Source organism: Pteropus medius, unplaced genomic scaffold (assembly GCF_902729225.1).
Source record: "Pteropus medius unplaced genomic scaffold, Ma_sr-lr_union100, whole genome shotgun sequence".
Taxonomy (NCBI): Eukaryota; Metazoa; Chordata; class Mammalia; order Chiroptera; family Pteropodidae; genus Pteropus; species Pteropus medius.
Window position 1 is genome coordinate 21040338 of NW_024354500.1, and position 22841 is coordinate 21063178.

General features: G+C 36.2%; 1 protein-coding gene across 1 annotated transcript in view; it reads left to right on the forward strand.

Annotated features, from left to right (window-relative positions):
* The first annotated feature begins 229 nt into the window (after window positions 1-229).
* The window catches only part of COL9A1 (collagen type IX alpha 1 chain), a 63749-nt gene continuing 41137 nt past the window's right edge, over window positions 230-22841 (forward strand). Inside the window, exons 1-14 of the mRNA XM_039853113.1 lie at window positions 230-368; window positions 1968-2042; window positions 2378-2413; window positions 2536-2598; window positions 8505-8558; window positions 8802-8837; window positions 10745-10768; window positions 11126-11179; window positions 12476-12529; window positions 13166-13198; window positions 13931-13987; window positions 15498-15551; window positions 19844-19897; window positions 22582-22635. Of these exons, the coding sequence (XP_039709047.1) occupies window positions 291-368; window positions 1968-2042; window positions 2378-2413; window positions 2536-2598; window positions 8505-8558; window positions 8802-8837; window positions 10745-10768; window positions 11126-11179; window positions 12476-12529; window positions 13166-13198; window positions 13931-13987; window positions 15498-15551; window positions 19844-19897; window positions 22582-22635 (726 nt within the window). The 5' untranslated portion in view covers window positions 230-290. The remainder of the gene's footprint in view (window positions 369-1967; window positions 2043-2377; window positions 2414-2535; window positions 2599-8504; window positions 8559-8801; window positions 8838-10744; window positions 10769-11125; window positions 11180-12475; window positions 12530-13165; window positions 13199-13930; window positions 13988-15497; window positions 15552-19843; window positions 19898-22581; window positions 22636-22841) is intronic.

Genomic DNA, 22841 nt, shown 5'->3' on the forward strand with positions numbered 1-22841 from the left:
GGCAGAGCTCAGGCCTTGCCTGTGCAGCCGCGGGGAAAGGGTTAAGGGGGACTGTTGTCATTTTATCCGTCCTCCCGGCCCGCAACCTATCCTCCAATCCCCAGGACCCTCTCCAGGGCCATTCATAAACAGGAGGAACTTACGCCTCCCAGGCCGGGCGCCTTTGCAACCACTACTCCCGGGGGGCGCTTTTTGAAGGCAAGTGCCATTTGTGCGCCTGCGGGGTCCGGAAGCCTAGCGGGGCGGCAGGAGGAAGAGTCTGTCCGGGAGATTAGCATAGCGTGGCGGGCATGGCCTGGACCTCACAGGATCACCGCGCCCTAGGGCTACGACTTCTGCTGTCAGGGCTCTGCTTGTGCGCGGCTCAAGTAAGTTGTGCAAGAGTTCTGCGAGTGTGTGTGTGTGTGGGGCTAGTGTGTGTGTGCAGCAGTGTGTGTGTGCGTGGTGAGGGGAATTCTCGATTTCTCTCCGTCTTTTCCTCTCTAGCCCGATCAGACCCCTAACCAGGTAAGCTGGGGGAGAGAAGTGTTGGCATTTTTCAAGCGCGCACAGGGAATGGTGGGGGCGCAGCCGTCTCGGGAGCCGTGGCGAAGGCTCGGAGTATCCCCAGGGCTCTGGGGTCGAGCGCTCCCTCCAGCCTGGAGAACCTGCAACAAGTACTGTGGGGTCGGGGCCTCAGATGACCCCTCGGTCCAAGTCTAGGAAAGGACCAACCTGGGCCCCCAACCCGCCCCTAACCTGAGCCCTAAAGCTGCAGGCTCAGGTGCTGAAAGCCATCGGTGTCTCGAAACCGAGGTTTAATTTTTAGCCTGGTTGTTTCTTACCTCCCCTCCCCCTCTCCTGGTCACAGTCAAAAGCAGGCTGGAGAAGCAGGAATTCAGGCAAGTGGTGCTAAACTCCCTCTCCCTCTCCTTCAGCCAGCGGTGGCAGCACTAGGACATGAGTCCTCCTATCAGTCCCGCAGCTGGGGGACTGGAACCCGGCAGTCTTGGCTCCCATCAAAATTTCAGCAACTTCTCAAAGGTTTCTGCATCTCCCCCATCTCGCGCCGGATAGGACAGGGCGGGGGCTGGTGAGGCCAGCCGGGGTTTGAGGTTTCTCTTACAAAGACCCCATTGTAACCTGTCTGGTCATTGGAGTTTAGAAAAACAAAGTTTTCCTTGATGAAAGCAGCTTTTTTCTTTCTTTCTATTTTTAAAATCAGAAGGGGGCGGGTGGGTGTGCACATTCTCTAAGCAATATGCTCAGACGCCACCAGTCCCTCCAGCACCATCAAAGCTTAGCTGTGAGAGATAAAAGGGGTCACCTCATAGGGTCAGTCTAAAATTTGGCGTAGTTTTGAAGCAAGGTGCAAAGACCTCATGCAAGAGAGTGTCACTACAGGTAAATCTGAAACGAAGCCAGGCGCCTGCTGGCTATCAGGGCTCTTCTGCTTCACTCCTTCCCAATCTTTTCCTCAAACATATTCCCCCCCAGATTTCTACTGGACATAGAAAAATTTACGAAACGATACTGTAACTGATCTGATGTGCAGTACCTCCATTCCTAGCTGTTCCATTTTAGCCAAAACACTGACTTGCAATTACTGATTCAGTCGAGGTATGGAATGACAACCATTTTCATTATCGAATCTCTTTTTTAAAAAAGCATCAGACCCTCCCCTTCTTTACCACCCCCTTTTGGTTTAACGCACTCCGTAGAGGTGAGGGCCCAGTGACCCCTCTCTCTACTTCGGGGACGTAGATCATTCTCTAATTGCACAGTTCAGCCTTGTTCGGAATACCGCAGAGTTGAAGCAACCTGTGCTTGCTTGGAAGTTTTGTTTATTTTATTGGGTTTTAAAAACCCAGCCTCTACAGGGAATGTCTGTTGGGGAGGAGGTGAGGGCCTCACTCCCAAGACATCACTCTCAGTGTCTCCTTGCTGTCAAATGTGCTCCACTAACCTGTGTTTGCTGTTTTTGTCAGAGAGGTCCCCCTGGCGAGCAGGGTCCTCCTGGGCCTCCAGGCCCCCCTGGAGTTCCGGGCATCGATGGCATCGACGTAAGTTTCTCTGTTCCTCCAGTCCTGCTTTTTCCTACCCTTTCTCCAGTGGGTTGGAGGTTTTTTGTTTGTTCGTTTTTTTGAGAGGGCCCGGTGTCTCCCCCGCTTCCCCCCAATAGGATTGGGCATGGGTAAGATTGGGATTTGGATCTTAAAAGCCTGGGGATTTTTTGGAGCGGGGGGAGGTAGACTGTCCCCCGTCGGTCACGAACCTCCACCATTTAGCCCTTACCCTGTACCTGATCTGAGGGGTGAACACGCGTGGGATTCTCCCACCGGGATCTCCAGCGACTTCCACTCATGTACTGCTCTTGCCTTCTCTCCTACCCCTCCAGGGTGACCGAGGTCCTCAGGGTCCCCCGGGTCCCCCGGTAAGTTGATCAACGCATTCACACTCCACTTCCTTCCTTCAGACAGAATTTGCAGTCACGTGCTTCCAAAGAGTCTCAACTTTGTACCTTTTTTTCTTACTGCTTCGCCCTCTCCTGCCTAGGGTCTTGATGGAGAACCAGGAAAGCCAGGAGCTCCGGGCAAGCCTGGAACACCGGGTGCTGATGTGAGTAGGCGCGAGAGCAGGGTGTGTGTGTGTTTGGGGGAGAGGAGGGAGGGCAGGAGGGGAGAAGGAGGAAGGGAGACTCCAGGATGTGCTGTGGACAGGTGCTGGGGCGGGGCGGGGGGGGGCGGTGGCGATAGACCCAGTTGAAACAGGGCTGTGGCCATGAATTTGGCTAGCATGGCATGGAGGTGGCAGTTTTCTGCAAAGGGACCTGCGAGTATGGCGCTAGCTCGAGGCTCTTTGGGGGAAGCATGCAGAGCTGGCATTTCTACCTCTCAGAAAACAGGAATGGGTACCTGGATGGTGCCTCACACTGTTCGCTCTGTTCACCCGTGACTCTCACCCCACTTCGCAGCCTAGGGGATGCTGGGGGAGGAGGAATCCTATGGTCAGTGCTGGGACTTTGCAGCAAATTGTCTTTGCTCTTGCTTTTTCACTGAGACTCCCTAGATTAATTTAGGAAAAGAACCTGCAAGCAGGGAAAGGGGCAGAATACTTCTGAATCCCAATGAAAAGAAAAAAGAAAGATGCTCTTGAGGGGTGGGACTGTAGTGAGTGGGAATGTCTGGAGTGGGGACGAGAATGGTCAACACACATGGATAGGACATTTAAAACTAGTTTTCTCTCCTTCTATGGTGGTTTCTTAGCTGGCATCATAGACAGCAATGAGCTGCCTATTTGAAGACTGGAAACAAGCAACCTTTCCCTCCATTTACCCATCTCTGTACCCTCCTTCCCACCATCTGGGGAAAGCTCAGATACTGAGTTACATGGTAAACCTAATACTAAATAATATTTCTTCATAATAAAATTACTTCAGGACTCTCACCATCTCTTTCCAGGCATTCGACTAATTCTTACTGAGATCCCAGTACAGGCTAGTCCTTGACTTTGTTGCTAGGATACAAAGTGATGTAATACATAGCATCTGTTCTCAGAGAACAGTCAGTGGTACATTCAAATTATCCTTCAAGTTATACTTTATGTGGTTTCCCAAAACTAAAGACTTTTCTAACTCAAAGAAAGCACCTGAAAACCTATGTTTGGAATTTCCAAGAATTTTTGACTAGAGTTTAAGACAGAAGCTTCATTTTGAGAAAAGAAAACTAGCTAGATTTCAGCAGTTATTTAGACATTTTCTTTATTGAGATTATCATAATGGAGGCTTTGTCTATGCTATTTATGCTTTGTGAGATACACTTTGTTTTACATTTCAAAGCACCTATTTTGAGTTTTCCAATGTGCAAAATGACAGTGCATGAGGCCTCCAACGACTAATGTTTGGAAAATACAAACCGAATATCAAACTAATATTTGTATAATGCAAACTGAAATTATATAGCTTGGCTATTAAGCTCTTCTTGTGAATGACTGGAAACTATCATGTGATAAAAAAGTCAGATAAATACAAGGCCACTAAATCAACTAGTAGCCCAGTATAGGTTGGATTTATTTCTTCATACCTTTGAAACTTGGAGCTGACTTTTGTGTGAAAAGAAAATTTATGATTAAATTATTATTAATTTTTGTGGTGCTTGAAGCACCTGAAGGCATGTCTTGCTATTTTTTTTTTTTCGCTATTGAGTTGCTGTAATTTCAGGCAGAGGGCCAGACCAATCTGTGCCTTAATTTTATGGTGCTTATGTAGTGTGCTTAAACTCTTTACCATTTACTATAAGACCATAAAGAAATGCCTGGTTTGCTTTACAAATAATTTCCCCACTTAAACAGAAATTTTGAATAAACGTATGGAAGTGTTTCAAAAATTTCATAAATACAATGTAAATAACAATTACAAGTATTTTTTTTCTTTGCGTATAGTTGCAGTACAAGGTGCAGAACAAACCAGATTTCCAAAGTTAAAAATATAAGAGTACTTCTAGAAATTCGATCCAGGAAGGTCCTCAGGGAAAAACTGATGAGGGCATTGAATCAGTCTCCTGGGATTGAGAAAGAAAGCAAGAGGAAAAAAAAAGAGAAAGGAAGGAGAGAAAAAGTAACAAATCCATGTATGTGCCCGTATTTTAGGCATTTCCTAGAACTAAGCAAAAAATTAGATATACTAATTTGTATTTGTGTAGAACTTTTTTTCTCAAGCACCTTCACAAATATTATTTCTTCTAACCTTCAACAACCTGGAAAGCAGGTTTGGCTAATATTATTCTCCACAGATAAGGAAATTGAATAATTATGAGGACAAATACTTTCCTCAGGGACCCAGAGTTATATAGTGGCTAAGATAATGAAAGAAATCAGATTTCTTTGATTTATAGACTGACTCTCTTCCAGAATGTTTTGCCTCATTCAAATACAAATGAGGTTCTAAAATAGATGAATAATCAGAGAAAATAGGAAGGAAAAGAGTAATTGTGAATTTTTAGTATCTGAATTATCAACCAAAAAATGATATGGGTAATTCAATGGATAGTAAAAATAATTTATAATTGATATTTTATAATTATTTATAAATATTTATATGGTTCATATTCACCAAATTTTGAAATGGAGCCACATGGGACTTATAAGATTCTGAGATGAAAAGTTTTCTTACTCCATCTTTTGGCTTATTTGACATTTTAAACAAATCTTTTACCCTAAATTGAGAATAGACATTGAGAATAATGAAATACTGGTAAGTAGACCAGAGTTTGCTGTTTGTTTAGCCCTGAAAATAAAGGAACTAAGTAAGTAGGAAAGCTTCAATAATCTTTTCTTGATATGTGAACCTGAGTGTGTTATGTTAGTAAGACCTTAAACCTCCAACTTTGATTCTGCTTGTTGGGTCATTGCAAAGCTGTGTTTTTTGGTAATGTTAACAAATAGTTAATTGGATGATATCTGGAAGAAACTGAAAAGAACATGGTTTAAAGGTAATTATCCTTAGTTGAGTGGATTTTTGAAAGAAAAGAAAGAGTCATGGCAGCTATGCTTGTAAAATTATTCCTTGAGTCTCATGAGCTGAGTCATTGGAATGCTGGAAGGAAATTGTAGTGAGGGCTCGTGTTCCCTGCCAAGCAGCAGTGTGAAAGTTCAGAGCACAGTTAGCTCCAATATCATCCCACATAGAACTTTATCTGCAAAAACATTCGTATGAAAGCCATTCTTTCTGCTACTGGTAATATTTTCCTCATTCATTTCTTTGGTAAATAAGAATTATTGCAAATTGGAATTGTGTGTGTGTAAATGTGAATGTGGAGAAAATAGGTAAATAAAATCTTTCCTTCCCTGCTAAGACTTTAGTTTAGGTTCTTTCCCCTTATAAACATGTAAAATTAGAGAAATCAAAACTTTGTTATAACTTTGCACCCAAAGCACAACTTATTATTATCATCAATAATATCAATAGAGAGACATTTTCATAGGCACTATTTGCTATGACATACTTAGTAAATAATATTCTACTTATTCTTATAGCATCAATCTAAGATAGGAAAAAGAATTAGAATTAAATGTAATTAAACCATGCCACTTTTTACAGGAAAAGATGAGAATATCCTTTGAATGTATACAATAATAATCTCTGGCAGATGTATGGTTAGGATAGTGAGTTATTAAGAAATTATTCTGCAAGTTCAGTGGAAGTGGAAATAGTAAAACGTGAGGAAGTAGTAGACATGTGAGGAGTCCATGAAATACGATGCTCGTGGTTAATATCTAGATTTTTTTGTTTGTTTGTTTATATGCAGAACCCTTCTGAATGAGTTTGTAAGCTCCTAGAGGGCAGGAAACATGTCTTATACTTCATGTTAACTCTTCACAGCATCTAGAGTAGTGCTGACTATGTAATAATGAGGATAATAAAAATAGATAATATTTATTTAGGACCCACTTTGCCAGGCAATGTTGTAAGCCCTTTGTGTGTAATATCTCATTTAATCTTCAAAATTGCTATATGAGGTAGATATTATTATTATACCTATTTTACAAATTAGAAAGCTGAAACACTACACAAGCACCTTAAGAATGGTTGCACAGGTCATAAGTGACAGAGCCAGGATTTGAATCAAAACTAAAGGTATGTGGAGGAACGAGTATAATATCCTTCCACCAAATAGGCTAACTTAAATTAATTTTATTCAGTGGTCAGGTATTGAGTATATGTTAGATGATAGGAGCAATGTCATGGATTGCTCCTAGGATTGAATGGACATACAGCCCTTGTCCTCATGGAATTTATGCTTTTCTACACAGCTATTTTATAACAGAGTTCACTATAACATCTGACACCAGAATGTATTTTCAATTTAATTCAAATCACTCCCTAGGGATAGATGTACTTTATCATGTCCTTTGGAAGGTACTACATAGGAAGTGACCTAGAAGCAGCCTCCAGGTTATTCAATCCTTCATTTGGTTTTACTTTATTATTATGCAGGTGAAATTCTACCATATATAGTAGGTACTGTCTTACAACCTTGTCAGTTATTTCAGTCACAGATTGAAGATGGTTAGTGGGTTGAGGGTATGGCAATTGACCAGGCTTGGTCTTGGAGAACATATACATGAAATAGGAATTAGAGTTTCCATTGGTTAAACATGCCCTGAGGTTTACAAAATCTATGTGCCATATGTGCTTCCAGAGAGTGCTCCTGGATATATGGTTTGTTTGCCGAAATACAAAAGCCAATGTTCCATGACTTATAGGTGTTCAACAGCTATAGGTGCTCTACAGAGTTATAATGTAGGAAATTAATTGATGTAGAGAAATGTAAAAATGTTGGCCAGTGAACTAGTTTTTTATATAAATTACAGGAAAGTACTTTATTGATAATTCTGCAGACTATGACAGATTAAAGATGGATTTTTAAGTAGGGTTTTCATATTTTCAAGAACTCCTTCCCTTGATGAATATCATTTGAGTCTTTTTAAAAATCTTGATAATGGGTTTTATAATATATTTATGTATGCATGCATATATGTACATGTACATATACATACATATATACAGATATACATATTTTATCTTTAGCAAGGTACAATTTCAAGATTACATGATAAATGACAACATCTAAAAGTGTCAGAGTAAATAAAAAATTAAAAATATAAAAAATGTATCTTCACCAAATATGGAAATTTAGGTATACACATAGTGTTATCGTGCTTTAATATCTATTTTATATTGAGAACGATTATAAAATAAGTACTGGTAGGGAAAATGAGAATGTTTGAAGATGTCCTTTAATAACTGCTTTAGTATTAAATATAATAGTTACAAATATGTTTTACAGTAACTGGCTTAAATTCTATATATGGAGTAGTATACATGAAAATATGTACTTAAGTATAGCTATTTTTACTAAGGAAGATAATGTAGAAACACACATGCTCTCAAACGTTTCACCTTTAAAAGTTAATGTTCTTAAATAAGCAATTGTCTTTGCTAGAAGATGGCTGGAGGGCTTTAGGTAGCTGCAAGGCAATAATGAGACTGATTATTTTTTATTCTTACTGAAGAAACATTTTATTAACTCTCGAGACATTATTAGAGAGTTATAGAGATGTATAGTATGTTTATTTTATAAATGAAGTAAGGGAGGTACGTAAACATGGGTAAGTGACAGAGCCAAGGCCTGTTGTCCTATCAGATTTAACTATTAGAATGCTGTAATTGTTTTATTATATAATTTCAAAGCAATGACAAAAAAGACTAAATTATTGAACCCTGTGATAAACAATGCAGTTAGTAAGAAGTTAGGAATATGATATAATTTATCAACAGAAAGTAACTAAATGATGGCATGTTAAACATTACCTTTGAGTGAGACTATAGAAAGTTATTTCTTTATAAATATTTGCATCATATGTAGCTAACCATCCTATATATCATTAATAAATAAAACGAAATTATCCACTTAGTGGTTTGCCTAAGGATACTATAATAGTTCTAATACCATCTTTCTTTTTAGGGATTAACAGGACCTGATGGATCTCCTGGCTCTGTTGGACCAAGAGGACAAAAAGTAAGTCAGCCACTGGGTATTAATTGATGATATTAATGAGATGCTGAAGTATAATTTTACTATAGTGTTTGCAAATCAACTAATAGGTTAATTATGAAGCAGATAAATTTGTGTTTTAGTTGAATTAAACTAAATGAAAAACAAAAATTGAGTATTTTAATGATTTTAATACTTATGCAGTTTGTATATTTACATATTTATGATGCGAAAAGCTAAGTATGATAAACTTATTTTTACTTTTAGGGAGAACCTGGTGTGCCGGGATCTCGTGGATTTCCAGTAAGTGAATATAAAGTGACAGAATTGAAAATATCGTATCTTTGGGTAAAATTCTGCCATTATGAAATTTCTAAATGCAGTTTTCTCCATAATATACATCACATAGAAGTTTATGATTTACCTGATATAGCAAGCAATCTGACTATAAGTAGAAAAATTTTAGAGAAATTTGAATGTAAATATAAAATACATATGTCTGTTTGCAGGTAGTATTTCCCAAGAGACATTTCTCTCTCAACCCAGATTGATAGAAAACATTCCTTGCCTAACAGCAGCAAATCTAAGTATTCAATGTTTAGCCCATGGCATCACACCACGTTCTTCACAAACTGGTTTTCTCTCTAATGAAATATCAGACATCAGATATTATCGCCCACCTGATTCCCTGGCTAGTCTTTTCCTACATTGACATTCTGGCAGATTTGTTATTTCTATCTATTTGTAAGAAGACTAGGTTCTCAGGCTGCTTTCCCTTTCTATTTTGCTCTTCATTCCGCTTTTGTTTTTGTCATTAATCTGTATTTTCCCTCTTGTTTTCTATTTGCACTGTTTTCTTTGCCATATTTCAGTGACTGTCAACTTTTCCATTAAAGCCTATTTTCAGAAGTGAATAGCTTGCTGGCCTTTCTTCCATATTTTTTCAAATCAGAGCTCGACATCTTATAGAGATGGCTTTAAAAAAATGTAGTGAAATTTTTCAAACATCTAGCATCTCATAACGAAATAACTTATTGATTACTTTGGTGTTTTCAAGCGTAACACTTATTTCCCAAATTGATCACATATTAAAATGTTCAAGTAGGTGCAATTTTTCAAAGAATGCCTTGGAAAAGTCACACTTATTAAAACACAGTACCCATATGATATTATTGCTTGTTTTGGCAGCCTAAATAATTATAAATAATAATATCATTATCAGAAGGTGTATAATGATTCCACTGGATGCTTCATATGGCTATTTTACAAAAGAAAGCCTGGAATGAAAGCTGACATGAATATGGGATCAGAGATAGCTGTGAATAAAACTTATTAAAGCCAAGGTAGGAGAGAAAAGAGTAATGAAGAACCTGAAGTGGAGGAAATTGAACCCGGAAAGCAAAGAGAGAGAATAAGAGATTCTAAGCAGTTGATATTGTTTTATTAAATTCAACAAGCATATAGTTAAGGTTTATTATATATAAGGTCTTTGTTAGGAATTGAGGCTAGAAGGATGAGTATAATGTGGTTTCAATCCTTAATTATACACAGTTTGGTGCTGCTAAAGAGATATAAAGTATAAAGGAGAGAGAGATCAAATGACTAGTTTTAAAATCAAATCCAGCATATTAAATTAAGATCCCATCATAAGTTATTTCAGCGATGACACCATTTTGCTTTTAATATCTACTGGATTTGGTGTCATAAAATATAGCCCTACCTGTAAAAGAGAGTGTGTATCAGACTCCTTCTTCTCTGCCTCTTTATGCTTAATATTTGTTGTGGGGAACATCCCAACATCCTATAAATTGTAAATCAGTTCACTGTACTGCTTTAATATAGGTTTCTAATAAAACATAAAAATGAAAAACTCTTTAAACTGTTAGGTTGTGACGTGTCTCTTTGTGAGTGATGGTGAGTTCTCTTTAGGGCAAAAGTGGATGACTTGTTTACTTTGACTTTCTCTAAGAAAAAGTTTGGAAAAAATATTACATTCAAAGGATTGTCTGAGGAGCTGACACAAGCTTCTGCTTCCTTTAGAAGTAGAGCTATGTTTGTTTTTCTTTATCCAATGCTTTCTCTAGAATGAGGATCATGTACATATTTAGTGATAGCATTTATAGTTTATTTTTGAACTGAGGCAGGCCTGTGTCTGTATTTATACCAAATATACATCATATCTTATAATAATTTTTATTTTGATCTTTTAGGGCCGTGGTATTCCTGGACCCCCTGTGAGTATCATCTCTTGGTTTATTTTATTTACAAAAATGGCCTATTTCTCAGATCCCAACATTACTCTCCAACTAACACTCTACTTAGTGGTGTTTATGGTATCCCACTTACATGCTCTTAAATGGCTACTGTGACAGAACTCCTATTATGCTAAATAAAATAATTTATTAACTTGAGAAATTTCTGTTCTATTTTAAGTAGCTAAAATTTGTTCAAATGAGTTATTGTCTCACTGGAAACCAAAGCTAGTAAAGATACATAATTTTAAGTTGGTTGTTTATCATATTGGATATAATTTGTGATAGATTTTAAAAACATTCACAAATCGCCATGTCTCTTTAATGTGTTGACTTCAGGGTCCTCCTGGGGCAGCGGGTCTTCCTGGAGAGCTTGGCCGTGTTGGACCAATTGTGAGTACCACAGCACCTTTTGATAGACATTTGATGATTTAAAAGACAACGTTATTAGGAAAGGCAAATTGCTTTAACCATATTTTTTTTCCCTGCAAATCCAACTAATGGCTAATGAATTTGATTCCAGTCCATAATACTGATGGGGACCAGGAATAATAATGCTAGCTCATTTTTGCAAAATGATTTTAGTTTTTTTCCCCAAAGTTTTCAGCTAAAATTTTCTTCCCAGCTTTTAGAATTAGTAATCAAGTCAGGTATTGTCATCTCCATTTTCTAGACCCAGCCAGGGTAGGTAGGGGTCCAGTGTCTTTGGTATTAGACTCTGAATGAAATGAAAAGTCTATAGCCTAAAATTTTTACCATCTGTATTTATGTTAGGATCTTTACATTGTAATCTAACTAATGTAATTTAACTTTAGGCAGTAAGGAGCTGAACCTTATAGAAGAAATTGCTGGTAATAAGTGCTTGATGTTAATATTCAATAAATCAAAAATGTTGAAGTAGTGATGTTATGTGAAGCATAGATAATTGTAAACTCATTGAGAGTACAGCCACGTATTATATACTTTTTTGCTTTTCTATATGTGCTTAACTATTTGATAAATTTGTTTACTTGACAAATGAATACGAATGATTACAAAGTAAAATTAAATCTAAGATGCTTTTGATTTCTTATGGTAGAACATTAAGAAAGAAAACCTATGCCAAGAGGAAACTCTGGATATTAAGACTAATTCGAATCTATTTTCATTTGAATGGCTTACTTGAATTTAGCCATCTTTGATCTTCTGTCCTAATTGCAAGAGAGTGAAGTGACAGACCAAGTGATAGCTTGTGGGTGACCAGAAGGAGATTCTGGCACTGCAGAGGTTACCCTTTCATTTCACAGCTTCAGGCTGGGTGCAAGCCTTCTTTTGCTACCATTACATAGATGGCACTAGCAGTATTGACTGTCCAGTTCCTCTGTAAATCAACTAGAAATATATGTGGTGTTCATGGTTTGTTTTCAGGATAGACAAAGTAATCATTCTATAGAGAACTGGCTTAACTTTTTTGCCCTAAGTCTCCCTCTGCCTTGTTTAATTATTTTGGTGAGATTGGAACTTTTTTATTCTTCTGGTTTTGCGGAGCTAATTGGATTATGGGCCACCCATTGATTTTGGTGGCAGGTCTATGCATGGCTGAGCTCTGTAGGAGATCTTAGTAATATTATTCTCTCATGCCTCACCAGTTTTATACACTGTGTTTTGACATGTGTATAACCACTGTGTCACAATTTTCACATAATTTAGGGTGACCCTGGGAGAAGAGGACCACCTGGCCCCCCTGGCCCCCCGGGACCCAGTGTAAGTTACTTGCAGCTTGAATTTCTCGGCTTCTGAGAGTCAGGATTACAGAAATTTCAGAACCAAAAATGAAAATATCTGTTAATCGAGTTATCCTAAAATTCCTAAATAGCTACCATTTTTTTTTCACCTATTCAGAACATGCGTCTTTTTAGGTTAGAAGAGCAGGGGAATCATAGTAACTTAAAAGGCGTTTTTCACAGGGAATGGCGTACTCGTTATTTTGAATCCTTTGATGCTTGTGATTTCTCAAAACCTGGATGTGTGAAAGGAACATTTCAAATGAACTAGTTTTTACAAAGGATTTACACAGTAAGCAATTTATAAAATAGAAGTTTAAGTAGGAGATAATCCATATTTTTAATTTATGATTCAAAGTTCCCTACATTTTCTATTGTCTCTCATTTCATCTCTCTTTAATCCCCTAATGGAATCTGCTGCAATTTAGTGTTTTCCAAAGGAGATATACCCATGAGCCAAGTTTTTAGAATATTAGCATATTATATGCTTCTTTGTTCTTTATATTTTATCGAACAAATATATTTATTATATTTTTTGTCCAATAACATTCTGTTATTTGTAGGTTTGAATTAAATATTTAACTATGTTCTTAACTTTAATATTTTCCTACTTTAGGGAACAATTGGCTTTCATGATGGAGATCCATTGGTAAGATGTTTTCCTTCGACAAAATACAATTTTAAGTCAAAGACCATGTAATCTTGAGATGAATTCTCTTTAAAATTATCTTGCTGGAATATGTTGTATTTCGGTATTTTACTTTACGCAGATGGCAGAGCAATCTATGGCACTAGTGAACTGGTGGCTGGTATATACTCAGACTGTAACCATTTTTCATTATAGAAATATCTTTATTTTTCCATAATCTTACTTTATAACTAAGATGTGTTTTACACCAGAACACCCCAATTTTAAAAGATAAAAGACAAGTAACTCCTTGAGACTTGTTTTACTTGTAAATTAATATTCAAATGATGTTGGTAAACTGCACTAAATGCAATTTTGACCCATTCGATGAGGGAATGTGAAACTCAGGACAGAGCGAGTCCAGTGGAAGGGTGAGGGGAAAATGATCAGGTTGTGATATAGTAGGTTACCTGGAAACATTTTATTTTTTCAATAAATTAAATCTGAAATAAGTATATGAAAATATTAATATTTATTAAATTTAGATGGTGGATACATGGGGAAAAGGTTAGATATATTATCTGTAGTTTTCTGTTTAAAAATGAAATAATAAAAAAGGAAAGATTTATTCTGAGTTATTTAGTGAATATAATTGCATTGGGGTTCTGTAGCTGGAATTCCTAAAAATGTATCATTTTTTGTAAAGTGGAAGCTCTGGTTTATGCACTCTCTGTCTCTCTCTATCTTCGGCAGTGTCCCAATTCCTGTCCACCTGGTCGCTCAGGATATCCAGGCCTACCAGGCATGAGGGTAGGAGGATAATTTTAGTATTTTATTTTCAAGAATGTTATCCATAGAAAAAATATAGCCTTTCTGTTAAGTACTGGCCTTCCTGGTGCAGGGACCTCAATTGATGGATTAGGCAAGTCTGTGTTTGCTTATTCTGTAGTTTAATCTGTGGTCCTTATTCAGTCCTAGAAGTTCCTGCTGGCGCCCCTGACAGATCTTCCTACCGAGTCGCAGATGTTTGATTACACAGTGCTTTTGTTGTTCAGGGAAGAAATACCAATAGAATGTTTTGGACTGAGAGAATTTAGAGCACCGAATTAAGTTTCAAAAGTTTGCCTCCTATGAAGGAGGGGGGCAATTGTGCACATAATATATTTGAAACTGTTTTAGTTAAAAAAAAAATGGAAAGACTACAATATAGACAAAAAGAGAGACTTTCCCAAAGCATTTTTCTCTCACTCTGCCATCATAGTTACTTCAAATTTCCCATAAAATGAAAACGAAAACAAAAAACAAATGCTAGAGCTAAATGGCATTCTCTCTCTCTAGTCTGTGAGACTGAAGTGATTTTGAAAAATCCCAGACCAGTGGAGTTCTGTTATGATCTGAAAGGCCCCAAGGCACTGATTTTCTGTTTTTAGTTTTCTCTAAGTTTAGTTTTGACAGATTCCCACAACTGCAGAAGATTCGTGCCTGGACTGGTAACTTATTTTTCATAAAGACTTGCATTCTTGTCACAAGAGTGGCTCTTAGAGTGAATGCACTGATAGACTTAATTTTGGAATGTTCATTTCATATTTGCCTCATGTTAGTGTCCAAAGTACACATATGCTTAGAACAGGTGACCTGACAAGAAAGGATAGGGATCTTTTCTCATGCTATGCAGCCTTCACTGACTGCTCTTTAAAGATTTACTTTTGCACTTAAGATTGGGTAACAAGAAGAGGCAGAAAGTTGTGCATCTGTAGACGTTCACTTCTTATACCAGCCCTTCTTCCACCTCCAGGAAGGAAGATGGGTATAGAGGAGGCAGAAGGTTTTTCAGAGCAGCTTCCAGAGAGCAGAGGATAACAAGGGATAGCCAGTAGATTTGGGCCAGGGCTGTCAAGTCCAGAAAGTAAGTTACTGAAGAAGACTTAATGCTCTTAACCCGACTGTGAGAGGAAGTTTGGGATGGAGGGATCTAGGGACCAGTATGCAATGTATCATGTTGCTAAACCAGGTAATGAAGATTTGTTATGCTAGAACAGCGTGTTTCTATTAACTAAAACTAATATATTAGTAGTGTAATACACGTGGAGTTATTAAGGTCATTTAAAGTAGTCACGCAACCTTTTTCTCAGCAGCACTTTGACACAGATTTGGGAAAGTAAGATCATTTTATGAGCCTTCTAACTACTCACACTTTCTGGGTCAAACCCAACACAACTGTATTTTATTTGTTCATTTGTGTATGTATATTTTATTTGTTCATTTGTGTAAATATATATATATATATATTTATTTATTTATTTATTTTTGTGTTTGTTAGGGTCATAAAGGGGCTAAAGGAGAAATTGGTGAACCTGGAAGACAAGGTCACAAGGTAAGGAAAATGAGTATTTAATGGGTAAATCGTGATTAGAAGGTAGTGATCATTTTTATTATAAGGAATTATAAGAAGTGCTAAAGCATGATATTTTATCCTTCCTTTTCAAACAATGATGGACAAGTTCTCAGTAGATGCATCAATAATCTGGCTAAGCATAATATTCTAATGTTCGATTATAAAAAATAGAGAAAGCACCATACATTTTTATTCTTTTCTGTACTGCTACCCCTTGCTTTCTCTTTCAAATCAATCACACTCAGCTTTTTTCCTTCATGTTTTTGATAGTCAAACATTATTCATTTTTTTATTCTACTAAAAATTTTATGACAAGTGTTACTAAGACTAGCAGAAAGAGAGTTGACAATTGGCTGATAGTTTTTCATCTTAAGTTCTGAAATAATTTATCTGTCTATTTCTGACTTTATTTCAGTATAACTTAGATTTGACTAATCCGGAAGTTTAGTCTTATGCCATGGTATGGATAGAAATATGGAGTCCATAGCACAACTTGCATTGATGCTGGCATATCCTGAAGAAAACCAAGGCTGAAATTTATAGCAAAATGGCTTACTTGCCCTTTTTTCATCTACTAGTGTAATCTCCTTTAAGTGTCTAAGAATTTGACTTCCTGTAGAGTAGAATTTTTGTCTCTGTTAATTCTATAATATTTTCCAGAGTCAGACAGTTCCTATTAATGCAGGTTCTCTAGATTTTGTTCACTATGTCTTTCTGCACCTTTATTGGGTAGTGGCAATTTATTAATATCTTCAGGTATTAATACCCTCAAACTCCTTAATGAAAATCAGTCTACTGAACAACTCCAGGCAATTAGGATAAATAAACTAATTTCTTAAATCTTATTATAGTTTTAACATTTATTTTAAAAGTTTTTTATTACTTAGGCTTTGAATAATTAAGGCGTTTTATTTTTCTGGAATATAACAGTTGGGTTCTTAAGGTCTAATTGCAGAATATAGAAAAAAGTTGAGTAGTTTGGAATTTTTTCTGCATGTCCATTCCTCCATTGAATCTTAAAATTTACAATTTTAAAAATTCAAGAAATGTTTATTAAGTACCTGCTATGTGCCAGTGTTTATTCTAAGTGAAGGAGCACAGAAATGAAAAAAAAAATATTTCCAATCATAGGGGACTGGCTAAAGTAAGTAGGACATATTCATATAATAGAATATTATTTAATCACAAAAATAGGTATGTAAGAATATTAAATTGCACCAAAAGATATTCACGAGGTAATACCTGTAGTAAAGGAGATTTAGACTTCTGTTATTTTTGATGCCATGCACCCCTTCCTTCTTCTTTTGGTGATCCCTTTTCTTTGGGTAACTTCTACTCTCCCATCCCATGGGATCTGGCGATGAAGCTGTCAATTAGAATATCTCTCCACTCATCCCAGGAATCCAGTATTTTTGATACCTATGGAGGTTAGTTATCTGGACTCTCAAATTTGGTTTGGTCTTCAATGAAGAACCTGCAAATTGTTTTGGTATGTAAGGTAATTGGCTAAAATTTTCATTGCAGATTACTGAAAACTCCTGTAACTTATTTCACATTTTTTTGTGTCACTTAAAACTTTCAGTGGTGTCTTTGAAAACTGATGTGTGAAAATAGGATGACAATAGCTATTGAATAATACACTTTGAAAGGGCTAATAGATGCATTGAACTATAAAACTGAAAGCACAATGATGAAGAATTAAGAGAGTAGGGGACTGAAGTTTGCATTCAAATTCACAATTCTGCCTTGAATTTACTCAATAAATTAATATTTTTAAAATTGATTGTGCATATAGGAATGAATAGTCAAAACTTTTTTGGTAAAATGATAAATTGCTACTTCTAAATTTGTTATTTAACTTCATGGTTATTGATTAGTTGTGTGCTATCCACCTGCTGATGAAATATTTAAATCAACCACATTACTCCTAGGTTTATCAAGAATCTATGGGAAAATACCCCAAACCCCGCTAATGAAAACTTACGGTGGACGTATCAATCACTTTTGTTTTTGTAGTTAGGTGAATATAAGTAGCATTTAATTACACACATCTGTTGATTATCCACTCCATGAACTAGCTAATTCACCAGCTTTCTCATTAGGACTACCTCTCTCCACTGTCAATCATATGTTCTTATGGAATATAATCTGAATATAATTATGAGACTAAAACCACTATGTCAGACTCTCATAATTCACTCAAAAATCAAGTATAAATGATTTAGTTATAACAGTTCTTTGCATCATATGCTCAAAGAAAGAAAGAGACTTATACCTTATATTTTACATAAAATATTCTATATTAACACATTTGTTAAATTTTCTGTATCTATGTGTGTCTGTGTGTGTGTGTGTGAGAGAGAGAGAGAGAGAGAGAATCTCTAAATACAAGGTATGGTTTGTGGAGCAAGAATATCGTGAATCAAAACATGTAATAAACAATAGAAATGGATTTTTATTTAACACTTTTACATACTATTAAAAATGAAGAATTTTTCTCATAATTAACTTCATAATTTAAGATTCCTATTACGATAGAACTGTAGGGAAGTGTATCTATTGTAAAAAGTAAAATCCTTGTCAGAAGGAAAATAATTTTTTTTCAGAATCAATAAAAAATTTTTTCTGTAAAAAAGAGCAGTTGAATTTCCTTTTGGACTATATTAACATTAAAAGTACATGAGAGGTTGTAAAACTAATATCAAAAAGTCAAAACAATAATTATTTCGAAAATGTAATGGAAGAAGATTCCATTGGCAATAGCTACTAAGTAGTCACAATATTCAAGACTAATATGAAAAAAATGAAACTTTATTGATGAAAAGAAAAATAAAAAAATTCGACTAAATAGGAAGATGAACTGAATTCCAAGATGGAAAGATTCAATATTGTAGATTCTAATTCTCTACATATTAATCTATTAATTTAATTCAGCCCAATTACAAAGCTAGTATTTTTGTGAAGATCTGCCCAACAATCCTTAAGTTCATCTGAAAGAGTAAACATTTAGAAAAACAGAAAAATAAGAATAATTATAAATGAAAAATAAGGGTAAAGGAATTCTTTCTATCTGAGATTAAGATAGTTTATAAAATTTCAATAATTAAAATGTGGTATTGATGACATCATACAACAGATCAGCAGAGTAGAATAGGAGGTCTAGAAAAAGTATATTTAACAATTAGTATATGTTAAAGATGAATTACCCAATCTATGTGGGGAAAATCTACTATTCAATATGTGATATTGGAGCAAGTGGCCAATTACCAGGAAAAAAGAAAAAGAGACTTATACCTTATATTTTACATCAAAATAAATTGCTGATAAAGATTTCTATTTATAAAATTATAATATTTCCACAAGTAAAATATGGAGAAATATTTATATTTTGGGGATGGAGAAAGCTTTTCTATGAATGACATCAAAGGTATAAACCATGGAAAGAAAGACTGATTTAAATCCATTTAAAAATCTGTATATGGTACAAAAGTTATAAGGAAAGTTAAAAATAAAAATCACAATTAAATAATATTGTAGTTTGTGGAAAAATTGCATAGTATGATCATATTTTCCTAATAACCCCCCTAGTACACACACATTTGGAACATGAATGCATACTTGTTTTCCCCCATGCCTCTCCCCATCCCTCCCATCCCTGTTTTTAGAAAAACATCTAAAATGTTACTGGTATTCATACACTTTCACTAATATGCAGAATTTAAGGAACAAAAAGAACAAAGGAATCGAAAACAGACTCACAATTGGGACAATTGAGTGACGGCGGGGGTGGCGGGGCCTGAGAGAAAGGGGTAAAAATTTAAAGAAATACAAATAAATAATTGATAGAAGGTCACAGAGATGGGATCATGGCATAGGGAATGCAGTCAGCAGTAATGTAATAGCTAGGTGGAGAGCCAGAGAGAAGATAGAGTAATCATAGGAATTGTTTCATAAACTGTGCAAATGTCTAGCCAATGTACTGTATACTTGAAACTAATAACAAAAATGATTCATACATGAAAAATTTCCCTTATTAAAAAAATGTTACTGGTATTTATAGTTGAAAGGTAAATTTTGGGTGACTTTATAGGTATACATCTCTATTTTCTGAATGTTCTACAACTAATATGGATTTTCATGTAAATAACATTTTATATAGTAGAATAATTCAGGAGATGCCAAGTGAATTCAGAATATGCTGATTTAGATTGAGCCTATTTCTATGTTCATTTGCTAGAATAATACTTGGTGTGCTTTCTGTTGCTTTTTAGGGTGAAGAAGGTGACCAGGGAGAACCAGGAGAAGTTGGAGCTCAGGGACCTCCAGTAAAGTATTTTAAAAAATACATTTAACTAGGATATACAAATATTCTTTTCTTCATTACATTTGGAATATTTTCTATTTAGCATTTGGATTAACACTATTACATTAACACGATATTCTCTATTTTTCCACCAAGGCCTCATTAGAAGATAACCATTTTTTTCAAAATAGGAAGGAGCCCCCATTGTACATTCGAGCACTGTTTCCACAGAAAAATTCTACTTATAATTACATACATTCATTTACTAGATTTCAACACTAGGCGATCTGAAAATATTGAATACAAGAGGACGATATATATTTTTTATGTTCTATGTTACTATCACATGATATAATGAGAAAATTTTGTGTATCCTGAATATGCAGCAGGTATATCATTTACTGGGTTTAATGTAGCTTATGCCAGCATGTAATCGTTATAATTAGAACATTCTTAATTGCTCACAATCATGTCTTTTAATAAAAAGTTGATCCCTTGTGCTTTGGCAGATTGCTACAATAATATGCACAGTGAGATAATTGGAGTCACAGGCATACTTCAATTTAAAATGTTTGTTAAATCAGAATTTCCATAGCTTTTGCATAAGAAAGTGGAATGTTACACTTTTTTTCTTGTCACAATGAGTAATAACAATTATGAAAATAATAATTTCAGAATATTCATTGAACATTGCAGCTAGCCAAAGCATGGACTGTGTAAAAGATAAGCTTGGGTCTCATTCTCAGAAACTAAAGAGAGAAGATAAACATGGGGCTACCTTTCCTTCACCTGCTCTGCTCTCTCTGCACAACTGGCCTTTTATAAAGGGTTCAGAGAGCTTATGGGAAATCAAGCTAAAGGAAACACCTTGCTGAGAATCTATAAGAAACGGCCTCGGCTTTTAAGCCATGTGAGAACTTAAAGAGAATATGCAGGAGTCCAAAGTGTTCCAGAAACTTCCCTTCCCCGAGCCTTTGATACAAAACAATAAGGGGATAAACTCTGTTTGGCAGGTGGGATATAGAGCTAATGTAAGAGACCTATGCTTTTTTTTTTTTTTAATGAAAATTTGGTAAGGACTTAAAAAGTTATTTTTAAAGCCACTTCCAAAGGATTTTGCAAGCAGCATTTAAAAAAGTGTTTTCATGGATTAAAGATCTCTGTAGATTGCTACATGACTCGGGTAGTCTGTTGGGGGATATCGTTAGTGCTTGCTAACCTTCTGGTGTTTGGGAGTGAATATGCCAAACTATTTCTGTAAAATTCACAGATTTTTACCTTTTAAATGTGAATCTATATAATCACGGATTTTTTTTTTTAAATGCTTTTGGGAACATTTATACACAAGCTCTGCCCTTCAAAGTAGTCACCTCGAGAGATGATATATGGCATTCTCATGTCGCTGCTATGAATCAAATATTTTTGGAATTCTTTTTGTAGCATTACCTTCAAAAAAGCAGTTTTAAGCTGACATGGCCACATCTCACATTATATCCTAAGTGGATTTCCTAAACTGGATCATCCTGAACATTTGTTTCTCGGGTCATTCTCAAATGATCTACACGGAATTTGTGACTGACCTGGATGCATAGCTGGCCATGGAATTGCCGCATTTTCTCCAAGTGACAACACAAAGGAAAAAAGTGGCCTACGGCTACTTTGTCTTAAGCTAGTTGCAGTGGACAGTTAGCAAGTTGTTCAGAAGTAGCTACCTCACTTTGCTGATGGAGCGTCATCCACTGTGGTTCCCAAGGGAGCTCTTAGGCTCATCCTTTACAGCAGGGGTCCCCAGCTCCCAGGCTGTGGATCTATATGGTCCATGGCCTGTTAGGAATTGAGCCACACAGCAGGAGATAAGCAGCCAGCAAGGGAGCGAAGCTTCATCTGTATTTGCAGGCACCCCTTAGCGCTAGCATCGCCTCCTCAGCTCTACCTCAGATCATCAGGCATTAGATTCTCATAGGAGAGCCAGTACCTGGTTCAAGAAAGGTTGGGGACCGCTGTGCAGGATCCATTTTTGGAGCCCTGCTGCTCTGAGGCCAGAGTCAAAAATAGGAACATTTCAGTATTGAGGGGGGGTACAAGAAATCACCCCCCACACCCTCATTTTTAGGATTACCCACTTCCATGCCTGAAATTGGGTGTTGCCCCTAACTAGAAGTCGGAATGCCTTTATTATAGAAATAGTGTAATGATTAGTGACTATAAGTGGTTAATGGAGACTCTCGCTCCATTTATAGGTCATAAGCTTTTGTCAGTTAGCCTGGGAACCTAATAGCTTTTAATGGCCTATGTTGGGGAGGAAAAATATTCCATGGTCTAACATCACAACTGTGTTACATGTAACCAAGTTAAGAACCATGAAGGAGGTGGAAATGGCAGTATATTTTGTATATGGGTTAAAAGATAAGTCAAATACATTACCATAATTCTCTTATGCTAATGAAATTTACTTTTTTGTTGTCAGTAATTGTTCCAACTCCATGTTTGTGTAAATTTTCAGAATTTAGAAAAGAGTTACCTATCAGAAGAATTCTCCTTGCATTTTTTTTTTCCTAAACTAAAGAAGTTCATCTATATAATGGCACTATTTCTTAGTGTTACCTTTGCTTATGATAACTCCTTTTTCTGGATCAACTTTTGTGATGAGGTAAATGAATGTGTGCTTCCACTATAATAATTTACTTTTCTTTTTTACATTTCCAGGGAGCTCAAGGATTGAGAGGCATTACTGGCATAGCTGGGGCCAAAGGGGAAAAAGTAAGATGATGATGATAATATAATATCAAAATGTATAAATGTTTAAATATTTCTCCATTTAAAAATATCTTATCTTCAGCAATATCACTTTTTACTCTTTATTTGGTGCTTTGTAGAAATTTTGGTTAGGTTTTCACATTTCTATTATAAACATAAATGATACATATGAGTATTATACATGATATTTGTCATGTACTACATATTTT